This window comes from Salvia splendens, chromosome 6, assembly GCF_004379255.2.
Source record: "Salvia splendens isolate huo1 chromosome 6, SspV2, whole genome shotgun sequence".
Classification (NCBI taxonomy): domain Eukaryota; kingdom Viridiplantae; phylum Streptophyta; class Magnoliopsida; order Lamiales; family Lamiaceae; genus Salvia; species Salvia splendens.
Genome location: NC_056037.1, coordinates 14,643,904 through 14,664,664, shown reverse-complemented (window position 1 = coordinate 14,664,664; position 20,761 = coordinate 14,643,904). Strand labels below are relative to the sequence as shown.

Below are 20,761 nucleotides of genomic sequence, written 5' to 3'. Positions count from 1 at the left end.
CGCGTAACCGAAACTAAGAAAGAACGTGACTTTATAAACATAACGTGTTTTGCGTAACGATTCGGAGTGGTTTCGGTGGAGAAAGAACCACCGCCGGCGACGGGCAACGGCGGGCAGCCGTGCTCGACGATCCGGGGCAGGCGACGGTTCCCGGTGGCGATGGCGGCAGCTCCTCGTCCCCGTGGCAGCAGCGGCAGCGTCGTGGCGACCCAGCAGCGGCGTCGCGGCAGCAGCGGTGTCACGGCGAGGCAGCAGCGGCGGTAACTCCACGACGGACAGCAGCTTCCCAACGGCGACCCTGCGACGGCGGCGCGAGTGGAGACTCCTCGACGATGGTGCAGTGGCGACGACCCCGTCGATGGCGTCGAGCCGGAGAGAGGGCGACGGGGGCGCGGCTTCGTGGACGGCAGACGGCGGTGAGGGGAGGAGACGGGGAGAGAGAAAGGAGGGAGGAGAGAGAGAGGAAGGTGATAGAGAGAGTTTTGGGCCATGTAATTTTTAGTTAATTGGGCCTTGGTTTAGTTTGGTTGTTGTTGGGCCTTTTTATAATTAATTGGAACTCTAATTTAAATGATGGGCTTCCTAATCAATTTTTTGGAGGAATAAGGTGGGCTGAGCTTAATCTTTTGGGCCGTAAATTAAAATCTAATCGGGGGAAATTATTTAATTAATTTCCGGAAGACTTCTTGAAGAATGAATAATTTACCTAGGTTTGAGATAATACTTTTCTCCGGTAAATAATTACGGAAAATTTAAGTAAGCGCTTAAATAATTTTTTTTAAAAATTATTTTCGATGCTAAGGAAAAATACGAGGAGTCAACGAAGGAAGAGCGAGCGTAAGCGGCCGACCGGCGTCGCACGCGACGGCTTGGGCGGCCGCCGAATAATCAAACATGCACGAAAATCGAGAAAGAGAATTTAAAGGATATTAATTAGAGTGCATGCATTCTAATTATCGTCGTTACCGATTTTTGATATGAATTTTATGTATTTTGCGAAAAGGTGGTTCGCACGCACGCTAAAAGTCGGAACGAGGAATTTTACGGAAAACCTAAGCTGTTGAGGTGGGCTTTTCTACCCTACTATTTTGTGGGTTATCTTTAATACGGACGTTGTTCCGGAAATGTTTATGGAGATGAACTGTTTGTCTTGCCAACTGTTTTGTTTTGAAACCTATCTGAAGTGGTTTACCACATATGTTTAATCGAATTCGGGTCTGTTGGGCTGCGAACCCTCAGGCTAGTGTACACGAGATCGGGAGCCATCTGAGAGCAAGTTGGCCGGTCTAGTTGACCTGGGGTGTGGCCACGCCCCTTGTCACCCGTTGGATCAGATAGTGTATGATGGTGGGAATAAGGGTGGCAATATCTGAAAATGACTGCGCAGTCGAATTTATGAAATATGTTTTAGTGTACTTGGGTTATTTTCTTTACACTTAAAACCCCAAGGTTACACTGTTATGGCATGACAAACTATGATTTTGGCGTGTGTCCACTGAGTGCAATAAGTACTCAGCCCTGCATGTTGTTTTCTTAATGTGCAGGTTGAGCGACGATGGGGATGACGGATGTTGAGCAATTAAAGTCAAAATTGTGTTTTTACTTTGCCTTTTGGATGGTGTCGTGTCGTCATACCCGGCATTATCTATCTCTTGGTCTTTTCCGCTGCTTTGTAATCTGATACAATGTTTTCATTTAAACTCTGTTTACTTTAACTTTAGAAATGTCGCTACAGTACATTGTTTTGAAGTGAACTTCCTCTAATTAAACGTTTTCGGGTCAAGTATTCTTGTTCTCCCCTTTCTTCCCCGCTTCTTTAACCCTCCCCTAGTCGCGATCAACCGTGTTTTCTATCCTTAGAAAATGCGGGCGTGACAGAATGGTATCAGAGCAATTTTTCTTTCCGCTCTGGACCCGAGAGTCTTTTTCAGTCTTAGTTTAGACTTGTTTCGCTAGACTTAAAGAAGGTTAAATTTGGAAGGCTCAACATCCCACTTCGCCACGCTCAACCAAGAATGAGGTAATATATTTTTTTGTTTATGTGAAAATTTTTATGAAAAAGTTTCGAAGAAAGGACGACGAAAAAAAAATTGAGAAAGAAAGAGGAGGAATTTTTTTTACAAGAAAGATGAAGTAGAATCTTTCTGCGAGGGATTGATTTCGGGTTGAGAAGAGTATTTGTTGATGTTTGAGAAAGGAATGAGTTTTGATGAGGGACGATGGATTGTTTGTTTTTACATGAAAGATGAAAGTTGATGTTCAAGTATGTTTTGAGTTTTGAGTCAAAACTTGTACTTCAAAGTTGAAAGTGAGATGTTGAAATATTTGAGAAAAGTGTGAGTTTTGAAGAAAATGGTTGTTTTGAAAGTAGATGTGAAATGTGAAAGCACTGGGTTCTGGGAAGCGAAATGTTGGGCATTATACTTGTTATTTGAAGTATGATGACTTTAAATGTGATATTTGTTGATCTATGAGTTGATAAAATATGTTGTGAACTTAGAGTGCCTAAGACTAAGCTAGATGCAACATGCGCGAACCATAGTTGTAAGTTGACAATTTATCTATCGCTTTCCCGAGCGATGAAAACCAACGAGAATCTGAAAGTGTGGGGTGAATCCCTAATGTGTCAAGGCATGACGAGGCAAGGAGAGCGAGAATGCGAATGGAGGTCGGTGGACCATGGAACTTTTGTTATTTCTTTGGAATGACGCGAAACGTTAGAGCAAGCTTAGTGTGTGAACCATTTTACTATTTTCTATCGTTTTTCGTGAACGATAAGGAAAAAAAATGCGAGGAAGATTTCAAGAAGATGAGGATAGAGAAGATGAAATGAAGCTTCAAACACGAAAAAGGTGCGAGACAAGAAGAACTGATGCTAAGTGATGTAGCTGTGCAACGACAAGAGATCATACTCGCGATGCAAATTAATATAACATTATCTCGCATAATTTTGCTAAAAGTGGCGACACGATGGAGACGACCTTTATAGCAGGCGGAGAAGCACACAAATGATTAAAATGTTTTAAGAGAATGATTGTTATAATATGCAATAATATTATGAAGATATGGCTTTTGACTGACTACAATTATTTTGTTGTAATGGCGTGATGAATATCAACGTTGAATATACGGATTCTTAGAACGATGTTACCACGTTCGGCCTCAGAAAGACTAGCGAACGAGTGCGACCTTCGTAGCTAGAATGAACGATTTTAAATCAACAGTACTTACTTGGATTCTAAGTTCTTTTCGATACGTATTGAATAACCGTGAGCCCTTGCCTATTTAAACACCTTGGTTGACTCATGCTTTGCAAGTAGTGCCAATTATTTCTTTTCCTATATCGAGTCATAACTCACTTTTATTTCTTGAAAATTGGTGCTTACCTTGGTATCTTTGGATATCTTGATTAGTAGTCCTCTTTGATTCATCTTTCGTAAGGAAAATATTTTGACCTTATGAGCTTCCCTCATTGAACTTCATTCCTAAAGTTGTTTGCAGTTATGACCTTCAGTATGATTACATCTCCCATACATGTTTTTTTCAAAGAATGAAATATTCCTCTTGGAACTTTTTGTACACCTTTTTATTTCGTAACTATGCATGTGGCAAGTTCTTTCTTGCAGAAGTGAAATAGTTTTTAACTCAGTTTCACTACATATATTGTCTCATGCAATAATTTTTCTTGCTTGCAACACTAAGTTAAGGCTATCGTGTTCTCTTTTTCCTTAACTTGTTTGATCTAGCTGGTTTTCCTAAAAAGTTCACTTCACGTCGGTTGCAAACCTGTGAATCCATTGATGTGATTTCATTATTCAATAGCATGATGTCGTCGAACCATGATCAGTGCTACTTCATGACATTTTTCTATGCTCCTAAATCCTCCCACGATTGATCATCTCATGTCATGACATGTTTGAACCGTCATTCATTGATGCCGGAATTTTGCTAAGTTGATTGGCAATTGAAATATCTTATTTGGCAGCCTACTATGGAATTTGAGACTTAATTCGGTTTCATCCTGGTTTTAAGACCTATCTCATATTCTTTTGAGCTCTCATCAGAAGTAAAGTCTCAAGCTTTATGAGTTTATCTGAAACCTTAATTCCCAGAATGAACATGATAAGTTCAATGGAACTTAGACCCTGCTTTATTTTTCTTCAAACCAATTTTTGCAAGTTGGTGATGAGATCTAAAAGAGTCGAGCTAGAAATGTTGTTCTTGTTTTCTTGATTAATTCTGCAGCCTTTCTGATTAAGACACTTTCAGCAATGTTGCAACAATTTTGAAATCAGTCCATATCCAAGTAAGACTGCTTGATCAATTTCCGAGTTCTTGATACTAGACTTGGAGGAAAGGGTGAGGTTGAGCTTTTCGAATGCACACGGGGGAATAAGTTTCTATAATCAGACATGCGTAAAAGTGATACACCAACTAGAGGCATCGATATAACCAAGAACACGAGGTGTTAAATTTTTCAGCAATGGTTATTAATCTTAAAGAGTTACGAGGAAGCTGTTTGGAAATTGGATTACAAGTTCATGGAGAAATATTTTATTAGAATGATGTAAGCAAATTTCGGGACGAAATTTCTGTTAAGGTGGATAGAATGTAACGCCCGTACTTTTTAAGTACTAATTAAAATATGTCGTGAAGTAACGACGTCTCTTTTAGTTAAATAATAGAGTTTTCTTGGAGACGTGTTTGAAGGACTCGTTGAAAGAATGACGATGAAGTTGCTATTTTTGGCAAGAAGGATGAAATACGTGGAGATGGATATTTTTTTTTTATGGAAGACGACACACGTAAATCGAGGAACGGTCGAAGAAATTATATTTGGAACAACACCAAATATAAGTTGTGACGTTAGACGTTCTTTAATTTTGTGAAGAACAAGATAACGAAAGTTAATAAAGTTTTGTGAATTTTAATTATCGAAGGAAAATACGAAAATATAAAGTATGAATTTATATTGGGCTTTGCAAATTTAATTAGAGTCCAATTGTCTATCTACAAAATGGTTTGGACCCTAATTATTTAAAGAAATCCAACCCATTGATAAAGAATTTTACAAACTTGGGCTTTCAACTAAATGAGCCCAAACCAATCTAATTAAAGTGGGAGTCCATTCTTTTCCAAAAAAGGGAGCAAGCCCAAGAACCCTTCTCCTTCTTCTTTCTCCATGACCGACGGTTTTTCACCCCCCATGACCGAACGGTTTTCTCCACCTCTCCACTCCCCTCATCAACACCTACACCCTCCTCAAACCCCTCTAGCACCACACACCACTTTCATTTGGCAAAAAAAAAAAAAAAAGAGAAGAAGAGAGAAGAAGGAGAGGCGCCGAGAGGAAGCCGACGGGAAGAAGGAGGAAGCTTTGAAGCCACCATTCGTTGTTTTTCTTCCACCATTTTCAACCATTTTGGAGGTATAATTCTTTTCTATCTCAAAGCATGTATTGTAGTAGCTTTGCATACATGTTATACCTTCTTGTTCCATAGTTTTCTTCCATAACCAAACCATGTAACAATCCGTAAGAATCGACCAAACGATCGCCGCGCGTAACCGAAACTAAGAAAGAACGTGACTTTATAAACATAACGTGTTTTGCGTAACGATTCGGAGTGGTTTCGGTGGAGAAAGAACCACCGCCGGCGACGGGCAACGGCGGGCAGCCGTGCTCGACGATCCGGGGCAGGCGACGGTTCCCGGTGGCGATGGCGGCAGCTCCTCGTCCCCGTGGCAGCAGCGGCAGCGTCGTGGCGACCCAGCAGCGGCGTCGCGGCAGCAGCGGTGTCACGGCGAGGCAGCAGCGGTGGTAACTCCACGACGGACAGCAGCTTCCCAACGGCGACCCTGCGACGGCGGCGCGAGTGGAGACTCCTCGACGATGGTGCAGTGGCGACGACCCCGTCGATGGCGTCGAGCCGGAGAGAGGGCGACGGGGGCGGGGCTTCGTGGACGGCAGACGGCGGTGAGGGGAGGAGACGGGGAGAGAGAAAGGAGGGAGGAGAGAGAGAGGAAGGTGATAGAGAGAGTTTTGGGCCTTTTTATAATTAATTGGAACTCTAATTTAAATGATGGGCTTCCTAATCAATTTTTTGGAGGAATAAGGTGGGCTGAGCTTAATCTTTTGGGCCGTAAATTAAAATCTAATCGGGGGAAATTATTTAATTAATTTCCGGAAGACTTCTTGAAGAATGAATAATTTACCTAGGTTTGAGATAATACTTTTCTCCGGTAAATAATTACGGAAAATTTAAGTAAGCGCTTAAATAATTTTTTTTTAAAAATTATTTTCGATGTTAGGGAAGATACGAGGAGTCAACGAAGGAAGAGCGAGCGTAAGCGGCCGACCGGCGTCGCACGCGACGCCTTGGGCGGCCGCCGAATAATCGAACATGCACGAAAATCGAGAAAGAGAATTTAAAGGATATTAATTAGAGTGCATGCATTCTAATTATCGTCGTTACCGATTTTTGATATGAATTTTATGTATTTTGCGAAAAGGTGGTTCGCACGCACGCTAAAAGTCGGAACGAGGAATTTTACGGAAAACCTAAGCTGTTGAGGTGGGCTTTTCTACCCTACTATTTTGTGGGTTATCTTTAATACGGACGTTGTTCCGGAAATGTTTATGGAGATGAACTGTTTGTCTTGCCAACTGTTTTGTTTTGAAACCTATCTGAAGTGGTTTACCACATATGTTTAATCGAATTCGGGTCTGTTGGGCTGCGAACCCTCAGGCTAGTGTACACGAGATCGGGAGCCATCTGAGAGCAAGTTGGCCGGTCTAGTTGACCTGGGGTGTGGCCACGCCCCTTGTCACCCGTTGGATCAGATAGTGTATGATGGTGGGAATAAGGGAGGCAATATCTGAAAATGACTGCGCAGTCGAATTTATGAAATATGTTTTAGTGTACTTGGGTTATTTTCTTTACACTTAAAACCCCAAGGTTACACTGTTATGGCATGACAAACTATGATTTTGGCGTCTGTCCACTGAGTGCAATAAGTACTCAGCCCTGCATGTTGTTTTCTTAATGTGCAGGTTGAGCGACGATGGGGATGACGGATGTTGAGCAATTAAAGTCAAAATTGTGTTTTTACTTTGCCTTTTGGATGGTGTCGTGTCGTCATACCCGGCATTATCTATCTCTTGGTCTTTTCCGCTGCTTTGTAATCTGATACAATGTTTTCATTTAAACTCTGTTTACTTTAACTTTAGAAATGTCGCTACAGTACATTGTTTTGAAGTGAACTTCCTCTAATTAAACGTTTTCGGGTCAAGTATTCTTGTTCTCCCCTTTCTTCCCCGCTTCTTTAACCCTCCCCTAGTCGCGATCAACCGTGTTTTCTATCCTTAGAAAATGCGGGCGTGACAATAAACTTAAATGATCTAAAAATGACCTAATGAAATAAATTAGTTAGTTTAGTTATGCATTATAATTTAATTATTTTTATCAGTTTTACTTTGACAATTTTGAGAGAACTGGCAGAATCCAGAAAAATGCAAACCTTTTGTTTTATACGGTCTACTCCCTCCATCGGTGAATAGAAATCTCGTTTTTTCATTTTGGTCCGTTCGCGAATAGGAGTCTTGTTTTTCCATTTTGGTCCGTCTTTCCATTTTGGTCCGTCCGCGAATAGGAGTCTTGTTTTTCCATTTTGGTCCGTCCGCAAATAAGAGTCCCGGTTCATAATTATCATAAATGGTAAAGAGGCTCCACATTCCACCAACTCATTCCACTCATATATCATTTAAAACTAATATATAAAGTGAAACGCATATTCCACTGACTTTCTTCCATCCACTTTTTTTTAACATTGATTAAAACCCATGCCGGATAGGAATGAGACTCCTATTCGCGGACGGAGGGAGTACTTATTTATTACTTTGCTATTGATCTTATTCCAGATGCATAGAATCTATCAAGGATAAGATTTGAATCATTTGATATTAACTGGAGCATTAAGATAAAAACCCTTGTGGAAGTAGTAAACCGTAACGATATAATTAGTTGTAAATATACAGTGCTCAAATAATAAATTGACAAAGATATGATGAGGCATTCTCTGTCTGCATCTTACAACAAATATTCTTCTACAATGGAAGATTGAGCTGGTGGAGTTCTACATTGCTATGACTTCAAGCTTTACGGACAATCACTCGTCTTTCTCGTTTGTATTCTACTTCTTCTCTTTGATGCATAATCAGCAACGCTCTTCTAACCTGTAACAAAGAAGCATGCACAACACACCAGGTTCAAGGAGATGTCAGATATATCACATGTCGTTTACTAAACTTATTGTAAGTAGTATAAAGGCTTTTGACCCTACAATGGATTCATTCAAGCCCATTCTAGAAAGCTCATCAATCAACCGCCTCTCTGATATATGGCTCCCGATTCCCATCCGTCTCTTGATCTGGGTTTCCGCTTGCTGCCATTTTAAAAGAGTTAGAGAAGTGTAGTAGAAGATTCATTTGAATTAAGGCAACGCAAATTGTATCTTACCTTTATCTCATTTGCCATCTCAGGCGTAAGGTTTATATGTTGATTTAACCCAGATCGTGCAGCATCCATAGTAGAGTTGTTGAAAAGCCTAATGGCTTCTAGGACGTGATTATCATTCGCAACGTGAGACCTAAGCGTCAGAGAGAAGATTCCCCAAAAGCTGTTCTTAATTCTACTCCAAATATCAAATCTATACATATACTTATTAAATAATGTTGCAATTTGCAATAACACCAAATACATCTATAGCAAACATTGTTATTATCATCTTTGTATACATGGTACATGCTGAATGCTGGAGTGACAGATTAAATACCAATTGCAACTACAGATTATGATTATACAGATTAAAGTGAAGAATGAATTAGAGAGTCAACTTACAGAGTCATTTTGGCAAGTGCTTCACTTAACCTCACTATAGCTTCCAACTGCCTTACTGTAATTGGAATCACAGCAGCCTCACCAGTTTCATTTGCTTGCTTTCTCATGTCCTGCAACAAAAAAGTACAAAAAGAGAAACTTATATAACATAGTTTGTACCATTTGCAGAACCATCAAAGTACAATAAAAGTGGCCCAAAACCAGTCATGAGCCATCAAAGTACATAAAAGTTGCCCAAAGCCTGTCACGATAGAATATGATTGCATCTTTAAGATTTAAGACCAGTGTGTCATCTACCTGTCTGATTTTCACATAGCTCTCTTGCAATCTGGATGCTGCAGACTCAGATAGGCGAGGTCGACACTCAGTCCGACAATAGTTTATATACCTGTTTCAGAAATTTATTAACTCCAGATGATGAATATCAGTTAAAAAAACCATCAAGATAGATACAAATTACAAATGATCTTGATTAAAACCTTTTCAGCCAATTGTCTTCTTTGGAAGTCCTTGTGTCGCTCATGGTTCCATCAGCTGATGCATGAATTTTGATAATGTGGCTGGCAATATTCTGCAAATGTATAACATCTGTTGAAGTTTTGCATTATACTATCATTTAACTTTGTCAGACTGACCTCTGGTTTAACATTCTTATTACTTTACTATTCAGTAAAAATATTTTAAAGTACCATCCATTTAATTATGTATATCAGAAATCACATACAGGAGAATATATATTTGATATGATTTTTTTTTCAAGTTGAACAGGATGTGGGAAATACGCTAAGTCAATCAGTAATTTTGTACCTTGTCTTGGGCATACATTCTGATATCCTTTACTATAAAAATCAAATCAAATCTTGAAAGAATTGTTGTCTGTAAATCAATGTTGTCTTGTGCGGTCTGAAAAATAAGGTCTGTTAGTTTCTCCAATTACATCACCAGCCCTAAAATGGAAATGATGAAAGAATAAACAAACAATTGACAAAAACTAACCTTAAGGTCATCATAACGCCCAGATGGAGGATTGGCTGCAGCAAGCACAGAGGTCCTTGAGTTGAGTACCGTTGTTATTCCAGCTTTAGCAATGGATATAGTTTGCTGTTCCATAGCTTCATGAATGGCAACCCTAAACAGATCAATAGTTTGAGCCTCTACTGGTAAGTGGAATCAGGAAAGCAGTATGTGATTCTAATTCAAACAAATCTCACCTGTCTTCTGATCTCATTTTATCAAATTCATCTATGCAAACAACTCCCCCATCTGCTAGGACCATGGCACCTCCTTCTAGATAAAACTCCCTCTGTATCGAAGAGGCCGAACCATGACAAAATGATTCAAATTTTATGATAAAAGGTATAGAGGACATTTATTTATGTGCCTGCATAAACATTAGGAGCTGCAAACTTACAGTGCTATTATCTCGAATTACAGAAGCAGTCAGACCAGCAGCAGACGAGCCTTTTCCAGAAGTATAAACAGCTATTGGAGCAGTCTTCTCAACAAACTTGAGAAACTACAGTGGAGTAGGACAAACCTCAGAAATAATTTTACTATGTTATTTGAAGCAACAAAGATAACTTTTTAATCTTTAGATCTCAGCATATATAGGTAAGTTTGCACATAAAGAGGATAATTATTAAGCATGAAATGCAAATGTAACACTACTCAAAATAAAAAATCTAGACCAACCTGCGACTTGGCAGTGGATGGATCCCCCAAGAGCAACACATTGATATCCCCTCTTAATCTTACACCATCAGGCAAAGTCTGCAATTTCAAAGGTAGTCTTTCCAAGTAATTAAACAAATAAAGTAAAACTAACAGTAGTAATAAAAAAACACTAATACAATACCTTTCTTGAACCTCCAAACAAAAGACAGGCAACAGCCTTTTTCACGTCTACATGGCCAAATATTGACGGGGCGATCTTGGAGCATATTTCTTCATATGCATTAGCCTCTGATGCAAATTTTTTGAATTCTTCAATCTGAGAGAGGTACAAAGAGTTAGTATGAGACCATACCATGGTCAGTGTTAAAAATAGTTTCCATTCAAGATTGATTTTTAATTTTTTTTAAAGCCATGAAAACCCCAGGCATTACCTCATCTCTGGTGAAGTTGGTAGGCCCTCGAGAACTAGCCTCAGAAGTTTCCTCTAATCCAACAACCCGAATATAGGGCTGTCTTACTGCTACTGCTCCTTTATGACTGCTCAGACAATTCAATTAAATTGATTAACAATTGACCGTGCTAGTTAAATTCTTAAAGCACATTTGCAAATCCTTACGAAGCTGATGAGTTGGCAGCTTGAAAGACACTGTATATCCCCATTATCGTCAATCTTGTTCCAGGAACAATTGTTTGCACAAGATGGCGATCTACAGATAGAAGCATGTTCCTTGGCAATTCTCCAGTGGGGACATCCTTCAATTTCAAGAGTAAAAGATGTGAGTTAGACAAGAATAAAACTTCTGGAACTATCATAGAAATAAAGCATTATTAATTCCTGAAGTAATTACTCACCTCGGGATTCTCCTGCAACTTTAGTGTCTGTTGATCCACATACTTACTTTTATCAGGAACCACAAGCCAGGGATCAATTGGACATGGCTCTTCTCCAGGCTAAAAAAGTGTAAGACATTAACATGCAATTAATCGAAAGAATAAAACCCAGAAAGTGTATGAGAAATACCTGAGGAGCATGATCACAAGATCGCGGGACAATTGCTCCACCCAGCCCTGGACGACATGGAACAAGCTTCACATTCTTGCAGTTCTTACATAACAGTGTCACATATGTAGCTTTTGCCTTAGTCCTTGAGGCAGCTATAACAATCCCAGAAATCTTTACTAGTTTTGAAATATACTGCGCCTATAAGTATTTTTAGCAGGATAAGTATCAGTACAATGAACATTATATACAAGGTAGCATGAATGCAACATGAACACACTTGGACACAAAAAAAAGGTAACTAGAGGTGATCAACTAACCCCCAGTGATCGCATTGATACAGGATCCTGTTCAGACTTCAACAGCACTTGCACTTCCCCAGGCACCGGCTCCTCCATTTCTCCAGTCTCTCCTTGAACCCTAGCTCTGAGACCTGCCAGAACCTCTGCTGCTGCATTTTCAAACTGGTTTGTTTTCCATACAGCAAAAGAGAGTTCAATAAGTCAGCCCATAATATGCAGATGCAATCTCAAAGTTGATGCTACTGTGCAGTAAGAGGAATCAAGTTTCATATTCATCTTTGGTTAACGAAAATTATTTTCCAAGTAAGACATACTCATTTTCTGATATCCCTTAAAACAGATTAAAACGGGAACGCCTTATATCCAAAAACGTATCCTTGAAACAAATAAAAATTTCAATTCTCTGACACAAACAAAATGCCGATCCAAATGTGCATTAGGTGAAATTACAGCAATACACAACTTAAAGGCGATTTCGCCAGCGTTAATTTGCTTACCAGCGGGAGATAGTCGGCGGGGTTCTGACGGAGGAATTGGGGAAGGATTTGGTCGGGATCGTAGGAAATGAGGTCGGCGAGATCGACAAGCAGGAATCTGGGGTTGGACAAAAGGGCCTCTCTGTATGGGAAGACGTTGGGCTGGCTCTTGTGCTGGAAATTTCTTATGAATTCCTTGAATTTCTGGAGCGCTTGGTGGCGGTTGGCGGTGTCCGCCTGGTCGCCAACGCCATGGGGGAATTGCGCCTGATCGCTGTAGTATACTCCTCCTTCGTCCCAACCAGACATCTCTCTCTCTCTCTCTCTCTCTGTGTGCGAGTGTGTGTGGGTAATGCGCGGGTTGTGATTAGAAGCCGAGGGTTTGAGGAGTGCGGGAAGATGGCTCTTTTGGCGGGAATGAAATGGCGGGAAAGAATGAAACACGTGACGACCACGTGCGGAGTAAAGGAACTCATCTATTTTTATTTTATTGTATGGTCTTTGCAAAGGGCCACAGTTAAATGGGCCATAAATGATTCAGCCCGCGAGTATAATGTGCTCATATTTAAAATTAAACAAAATCCCTCTAGGGTTTACACAAGAGGCTTCGTCCACAGCTCAATCTCCTCAAGCGAAAATGGTGACCGTCTCTCTGTTTCTTCTCCATGATCTGTGTTTTTCTTTGTGTGGAAGTGTGGATTGTTTGTTTATTTCTTTTCCCTTATTTGTATAAATAACCTAACGAAATTATTAACAGCCGTCGCACAAGACATTCATGATTAAGAAGAAGCTGGCGAAGAAGCAGAGGCAAAACAGGCCGATTCCTTACTGGATCCGTATGCGCACTGACAATACCATCCGGTACTTTTATTTAGCTAATTTTTCAGTTATTTTGAAAAAAAATTAATTTTAGGTTAAATTCAGAGTCGATTTTGTTTTTGTAGGTACAACGCGAAGCGCAGGCATTGGCGCCGTACCAAGCTAGGGTTTTGAGGTGCTGCTTGGGAATATTTTCCCTTTCTTTATGTTATGATGGGTTTTAGGTTTGTTGCTTCATTTATGGACTATAGCCTATCTCCTGAGACAAGTGTTTTTTGATTAAGATGAAAGTTTGATATTATGGATTATTACTGTTTTCTTTCTCTATTTTGGCTTTCCAATTGACGAGTAATGGTTATGATATTAGTTCTGGTTTTCTGCGATTTCGTATTTGCATTGTCTGGCTTCAATGCTGTGTTGGTTTATTCATGAATTCGCTTTACATGGTTGCTTGTTTTTATCATGGCTAATAAAATTTGAATTTCAAGAGTTTTGATTTGTTTTCATTAGATTCTATGGCGATTAAGGTTCTTGTGGTGTAAGCATATAATTGTGCTTATTCAAAGAATCCTTGGCCATTGTGATTTGTTTTCATTACAGAAGTTAACAGTTTTATTAAAATCATTAGATATCGTCGTGCACGAATTATGGTTCGTTAAAATGCTTACTCGGTCATTACGTCCTTTGCAGTGCTCAACAAATTTTTCTAAGTTTCATTGTCGCCACTCCGTGTTAGTAATGACCCAATAATGTCAGGGATCAATATAAAAAATGAAACTACATTACAGTGAGGGATGCAATTTTTTAAGAAATAAATCTATAGGATTCAGGTATTTGAAGAAGAAAGCCTGATGAGTTCAGTAGCATAATTGCATCAGTGATTATATGAATCCATTGAGCGTCACAGTTAACTATACAAAAAGTCGGTATATGTTGGTAAATGTTTTAGTTTGTGTTGGTAAATGTTTCCACTAATTGTAAAGGATTATCATATATTATGTAAATAAAACAATAATTCAATTCAACTTCTACATTATATGTATACTTACTACAAACAATGAAAGACTAATTATTAGCAGTAGTATGTAAGTAGTTCTACAATATGAACTCAGTTGCATTTACATATTAATGCTAGAGTTGTCAGAAACACTGCAAAAAAAACCATCTTCCTCTCCTAACATAGACACCATTTACATTCAACACCAAAAAAGCCAGCCAAGGATTTTGCACTCTGAAATCATAAAAAAATACCCTTATTTTTTACCCAAGCAGCACTTAGAGTATCCACAATGGTGGAGGCTAAAGCTAAGCCCAAGCCACAAAAACTTTGCCTTGGTCGGGCTACAAATAAAGCTAAGCTCAAGCCACAAATTATTTATTTTTATCATTTTTGGTGGATTGGGTGGATTGGAATTGGGAGGATTGGAATTGGGAGGATTGGAATTGCTGAGAAGGGGTGTTGATCGCGTCCATGTTGGGCCGGTAGTCGCCGAACCTCGATTGGGGACGACCCACGTTCCCCTGCTGATGAGAGGAGGACTGACCCTATATTGGGGTGTCTGTTGCCATAGCGACGGCGATTGCGGACTCCACATCTGGTTTGGAGGGGGGGACTCGATCTCCACAGTTGGGAAGGTGGAAAGTTGTTGTATCCCGAGTCTCCATAGTTGGGGGAATCATCATCTCCACCTTGCATTTTTTGAGACTATAAAAATTGTAGAGAATGAAAATTAGGGTGTAAAATTGTGTGTGAAGTGAAATGGGTGCAATGAGGTATGTATAAAAAAATTTCGAAAAATATTTTAAAAAAATAAAAAATTGGTAGTTGGGCAGGCGCCGTGGCTCTCGGCCGCCACAATAGGGTGCCGCGCCTCACGCCCAAGCGCCCCGGCCAGGCCGGCTGTGTGGCCCGCCCATGGGCTTCCCCCCCCCCCTCGCCCGCCGCGGCTCGTGTGGCTCCAGCAATAGGGAGCCGCGGCTCCCCTATTGTGGACGCTCTTATCAGCGCAGCAAAAACAACAGAAATCAACTCCATTTACAAGTCGAAAGCTGCATACGGCAAAATCTAGCGATGCCTTCTGCCATTTGTAGGCCTATCGTGCATCTTGCATGGTAGGCCTATCAGATGACCTACTCCTCATGCAGAGCAGCGCAACCTCAACGGCTGACTTCATGCCCTCGTGCAACGACGAGGAGGTAACAATGCTGTTGTCATCTCCAACTTGCCTAATCAGATCCTCCCTTTGAAGGCTCTGTGATGCATATTCCCCACTCTGCCATTTGTTAACACCTCAAGAATGAGCTCTCCGAAGTTGTACACATCCATGTCGAGTTCATCCCTTATCGATGTTCTGAAACCACCTGTGTCACAACATTTTGATGCTATAGGCATTTCACAATTGACACTCAAATTGCCAAGTATTAACATTGCTTGAAACATATAGGCTTTATTCAATGTCAGATGAACATTGCTTGAAACAGATATTGTAGTAGGATTAAAATGAGTTTTGTAGAACTACATAAGCAATTAAGGACCATTATGCAAACAGAAAAGGAGCCATATATTAGTATAAAAATATACATTTGATCTCCATTCTAATCTTTGCTGGTAGAGGATTCTCCGGTGATTCAACTATTGAACTGAGTCCATACTCGGACAAATGGGGCTCCATATTTTCATCGAGAAGCACGTTCCTCGCCTTGAGATTCCCATGCGGGATTGCCAGAAAGCACTCATGATGAAGGACGCATAAAGCCTTTGCAACTCCATGGATTATCCTGCACTTAGTCTCCCAATCTCTGCTCATATCAATCTTGTCTGCTAGGTTTCCATCCGTATGTAGTCGTACAACAAATAAGCAAGCTGATTATTGTAGCATATCCCGAGCAATCTTACCAAATTATCATGCCTTATATCTCCGATTCTAGTAAAATACTGCAACATTTCCTTCATCTCCTTCGCCTCCCACTCGATCTTCTTAGCTGGGACAGTGATCCCCGTGGGCAAAACCACTTTGCAGATCGAGTCTGGCAAAGCCGTGGTTTCAACGCAGTTAAAGCTCCTCAAAACATCCTTTGCTGTGAGCTGAGGAAGCCCATCAAAAGCAACCACTTTCCACTTCCCTTTACTCCCTCTTCTCAAGTAAACTATCCCGAAAACTGTAGCCATGATGAACAAAGCAATCACTGCACACAATAAGAGAACCCAAGCCAGCTTCTGAGCTCTTCTGCTCCCAAGCTGGAGCCCGTTTGGGATCCCATTTCCACAAGGGCATGGTCTCAGGGGTGCTCCGCAGAGCTTCGGATTCGCAACAAACGCGCTCTCATCCATAATCTTGAATGTCTCGTTGGAAGGAATTGCACCCGAGATATCATTGTAGGACACATTGAGAAGCCTCAAACTTGAAGAGATACCAAATTTGTCTGGGATGGGACCAGTTAAAGTATTGTGTGACAGGTCTAATAGGGTGAGAGCAGGGAGAGTAGCAAGCTCCATAGGTATTGAGCCACTCAAGCTATTGCTAGCTAAATCCATAAGTACAAGCTGCTTACAATTAGACACACTTCCTTCAACATTTCCAGATAAGTTGTTCATTCCCAATTCCATGACAACAACAGATTTACACCCCTCAAATGGAGGGATATTCCCAGACACACCACATGAAGCCATGGAAAGGTTCTGCAAATAGGGCAAAGACCATAAATTTGTCGGTATCATGCCTCCTAGCTCTTGATTATCAGACACATTGAAATACTCAAGCCTAAAAGCTTGATCAATATCAGATGGAATCCCTCCTACAAACATATTCCTTGACAAGTCCACATATGACACATCAGGGAAATTCCCAAACTGCAGAGAGATTTCACCTGAAAAACGGTTGTCTTCGAGTCGAAGACGAACCAAAGACGAACAATTCGAGAGGGACTGAGACACCCCTCCTGTGAAATTATTTGAAAACAGAATCAGCTTCATCAGCTCCCCTCCAGCACATATACCAGCAGGAATGTTTCCCACAAGCATATTAGTGGAAACATCAACATGTTGCAGTTTTGAAAACCTGCCTAAATCCTCAGGAAGTGAGCCAGAGAAGTAATTGCTCCATATTAGGAGAGTGTAAAGCTGCGGGAGTGATACGGATTGGAGGCTGGGGAGAGAGAAAGGTGGTTTGGCCGGCAGAGAGAAATGAGGAAGCAATGGAGAGGATTAAGGGAGAGAGCAGGAGTAGTTTGTTGGTTCCTATTTTTATGCATTTCAATTATTTAGCAGTTCCTATTTTTATGTTTTGCAACCCTAGCCGGCTTAGGAGTCTATAAATATATGTAAACCAAGAAAGGTGAGGATCATCTTGGGATAGATCAGTTTATTGGACGAGTTATACTCGTAGGCCTCCTTCGTGAGGATTGGCCTCCTTCAGGAGGATTTCCCTTTCTTGTTTTGCTATTCAGTTTCTTTCAATAAAGCCTAGAATTTCTGATTCCAGATTCTACATTATATTCTTGTTTTTCAGCCTTTACTCCTAACACTTGGTGCGGTGAACGATGGTCAACTCTCGGGGAGATTCACGCCTCGACGGTTTGGAGAAGGCTATAGCAGTGATGAAGCTGCAGTCCCAAAAGACGGCAGATCGAATCGAGGGTTTGAGTGCTAAGTTAGACGACTTCATATGTGAATTTCGAGCTTCTCTTGCTTCATATCTGAGGACCTTTCCCACACCCAGCAATAATACTGCAATTATCCTACCCACCGTGACAGCACCATTGCTGCCCTCTAGTCCACCTACAACAATCAAGGAGAATACTCTACACGCCATCCAACAATCCCTACCTATACAACAAACGTGCACACCCTTGGCAGTACAACAACCCATTCCACCTCCAGTTTTGGTGCCGCTACCACATCCTCCCAGTCTGCCTACACCAGCAACTCCACCTACACCAGCAACCCCACCTACACTAGCACCAATGACAGCACCGCTGTTGTCCTCGTGCACTGATATTCCACAGTTTCAGTCTTCCTTCTTCCCTTTGCTGCGACATACAGTTCCTGCGGCTGCTGCCAGGCAGGCCGCACTCATGTATCTGTTTCTTGTGCATGAGCACTTTCCTTGGTTCAGCTTTGCACCTCCTGTCCAGAAGCATGAATGGGAGCCTCCACCGAACAAAGTAATTGGTTTGAATTTTGAGCTCAACCTTGAGGGCAAGGTTGTTTTGAGGGTGAGGCAGTTGATACGGATTGGAGGCTGGGGAGAGAGAAAGGTGGTTTGGCCGGCAGAGAGAAATGAGGAAGCAAGTGGAGAGGATTAAGGGAGAGAGCAGGAGTAGTTTGTTGGTTCCTATTTTTATGCATTTCAATTATTTAGCAGTTCCTATTTTTATGTTTTGCAACCCTAGCCGGCTTAGGAGTCTATAAATATATGTAAACCAAGAAAGGTGAGGATCATCTTGGGATAGATCAGTTTATTGGACGAGTTATACTCGTAGGCCTCCTTCGTGAGGATTGGCCTCCTTCAGGAGGATTTCCCTTTCTTGTTTTGCTATTCAGTTTCTTTCAATAAAGCCTAGAATTTCTGATTCCAGATTCTACATTATATTCTTGTTTTTCAGCCTTTACTCCTAACAGGGAGCTTAGCAATGCCATCAGGAACAGAGCCAGACATCTCATTATACATCAAACTCAGCAATTTAAGGTTTTTCAGCTCAGATAAGCTCTCTGGGATTGGCCCAGATAGCAGATTGTCTGAAAGATCCAAGCTTTTGAGGTTCCAGATTCTGCTGAGCTCCCATGGAATCTTCCCACTAATCTGATTCCTGAAGAGGAAAAGGGATTCAAGTTTGGTGAGGTTGTTGAGGTGGGGTGGGATTGGTCCTGAAATTTTGCACTCTGCAATGTCAAGATATGTGAGCTCACTCATATTCCCAAACTGCCATGGAATCCCACCTTCATACAAATCGTAACCAATCTCCATATGAGAAAGTGTGCGAAGGTTCCCCAGCTCAGGGTACGCTTCCATTAAGAAAATTCCCAGCTAAATGAATGAAGTGGATTGACTTGAAGGAGCCATATTCTGATGGGATTGGTCCACTGAAGTAACTCCCAGCAAAATTCAAGATTTGGAGGGAATCAAGTTTTGCAGCATCTCTATGGAGGCCACCAGAGAAGCTGTTGCTGAAGGCGTCAAGAACAACAAGGTTGGTGAGATTAGAAATCACAGGTGGGAAATCACCAGAGAAATTGTTCCTGCTTATGTCTAATGATGTGAGGCTTTTGAGGTTGAAGATCCCAGGTGGGAGTCTGCCTGAGAAGGAGTTGTGGCTGAGGTTGAGGTCGACGAGATCGGAGAAGAGATTGAAGTGCTTTCCTGATAGAGAGCCGCTGAGATTCTTCATAGAGAGGTCTAAGGAGGTGATTTTGGTGGAGTTGTGGTTGCATTTGATTCCAGTCCATGAGCATGCATGGATATGGGGGGAGGGGTGGGGTTGAGAGGGTAGAGACCAGTCACTCAAGGTGTTGGAGTGATCAAGAATTTCATTTTTTAAGTTTAAGAGGGCATAGGAGAGAGGGTCATCATGTGCAACAAGTGGCTGCATCAACAACATAAAAGGAGTTAGCAGAATTAGGTGGATGCTGTGACAGAATAGAGTAATTGTATAATCAAGATAAACAGAAACGTAAAGAAGAATCAAGATAAACAGAAACGTAAAGAAGACACAGATTTATGTGGTTCGCCAATTGCCTACATCCACGGGCAGGAACGGAGAACAAATTTTATTCAGAGTGTTTTCAGATTATGGCTACAGATTTCAGGTTTGATCTAAGATCACAGAATTATGTGCTCTACTCCCATATAAATAGGCACACATGGGATCCTATCCTAATTCAGAAACATATTCATATCCCAATTAAGATTCAAGGCATACTAACAGTGGAGAATCTCAGTTGGAACTTGCATCTCTCATTTGCAGAAGAAAGATTGGAGTGGTAGTAGCTTAGAGAGAATGGTGCATGGGAACTAGAGAAACTACTTGAATGAGAGACAAAAATAGTGAGATTAGTTGAAATGAGAGTATGATTGGATTGGTTTTGGGAGCAAGAGGGACCAGAGGGTGATGTTAATTAATCAATTGGTGTTTGTCATTATCAAATAATAACATTCTTATCTCAGGAGCATCTGCTTTTCTTGCCATGCAATTTTTAACAAAGGGCAAAATTCTATCAGAATATCTAGTGAACTTGAAGCAGTAAGTGAGAGGGTAACTATCCATTTCCTTCGTATAACCGTAGGGCAGAGGCCTGAAACCCGAGCTACATGGATGCCAAAGCAAACGAACCAAACAACAGGACCTATCAATTTTACTGGATTTACCATTGTAGTTGTGACTCGTCATTTCACTAGTACAATTATTTCTTTTCAACTAAAAATTTGTATGCTAGGTAGCATTTGCTCCAGTAATTATTTTCATGGAACATGACCTATCAATTTCAAGTCTGCTTACATATCCCATTCGATTATTTTTAAATAGCTATTGTTGTCTCCAATTTATTCATTGATTATGAATTGTCAGAAACAGAAGATAACCCAAGACTATTATTTA

General features: G+C 40.9%; 2 protein-coding genes and 1 pseudogene across 2 annotated transcripts; 1 reads left to right on the top strand and 2 right to left on the bottom strand.

The window, feature by feature from the left end:
• Positions 1–7,972: 7,972 nt before the first annotated feature.
• LOC121809794 (DNA replication licensing factor MCM5-like) lies at positions 7,973–12,721 on the bottom strand. Its single transcript, XM_042210594.1, has 18 exons — positions 12,371–12,721; positions 11,892–12,035; positions 11,593–11,772; positions 11,424–11,522; positions 11,188–11,324; positions 11,003–11,108; positions 10,753–10,887; positions 10,590–10,667; positions 10,309–10,413; positions 10,109–10,200; positions 9,894–10,026; positions 9,705–9,800; positions 9,377–9,468; positions 9,195–9,285; positions 8,898–9,007; positions 8,517–8,646; positions 8,341–8,442; positions 7,973–8,233 (listed from the first exon to the last, which is right to left on the bottom strand). Exons 1-18 carry the CDS (start codon positions 12,656–12,658, stop codon positions 8,150–8,152), a joined length of 2,202 nt encoding a protein of 733 aa, XP_042066528.1. The 5' UTR covers positions 12,659–12,721; the 3' UTR covers positions 7,973–8,149.
• A 151-nt stretch (positions 12,722–12,872) lies between these two features.
• LOC121807082 (60S ribosomal protein L39-3) lies at positions 12,873–13,476 on the top strand. The gene is made up of 3 exons (XM_042207281.1): positions 12,873–12,989; positions 13,107–13,210; positions 13,294–13,476. Exons 1-3 carry the CDS (start codon positions 12,882–12,884, stop codon positions 13,340–13,342), a joined length of 261 nt encoding a protein of 86 aa, XP_042063215.1. The 5' UTR covers positions 12,873–12,881; the 3' UTR covers positions 13,343–13,476.
• A 2,229-nt stretch (positions 13,477–15,705) lies between these two features.
• LOC121809499 lies at positions 15,706–20,640 on the bottom strand (annotated as a pseudogene).
• Between the last annotated feature and the right edge of the window lie 121 nt (positions 20,641–20,761).

Coding starts and splice junctions, on each gene's coding strand:
- LOC121809794 (XM_042210594.1), bottom strand. CDS start 12,658: ATGTCTGGTTGGGACGAAGGAGGAGTATACTACAGCGATCAGGCGCAA. Junction 10,888..11,002: donor CCAACTTCACCAGAGATGAG/GTAATGCCTGGG, acceptor TACCTCTCTCAG/ATTGAAGAATTCAAAAAATT. Junction 10,668..10,752: donor TGTTTGGAGGTTCAAGAAAG/GTATTGTATTAG, acceptor TTGAAATTGCAG/ACTTTGCCTGATGGTGTAAG.
- LOC121807082 (XM_042207281.1), top strand. CDS start 12,882: ATGATTCAGCCCGCGAGTATAATGTGCTCATATTTAAAATTAAACAAA. Junction 12,990..13,106: donor AATCTCCTCAAGCGAAAATG/GTGACCGTCTCT, acceptor AATTATTAACAG/CCGTCGCACAAGACATTCAT. Junction 13,211..13,293: donor CGCACTGACAATACCATCCG/GTACTTTTATTT, acceptor TTGTTTTTGTAG/GTACAACGCGAAGCGCAGGC.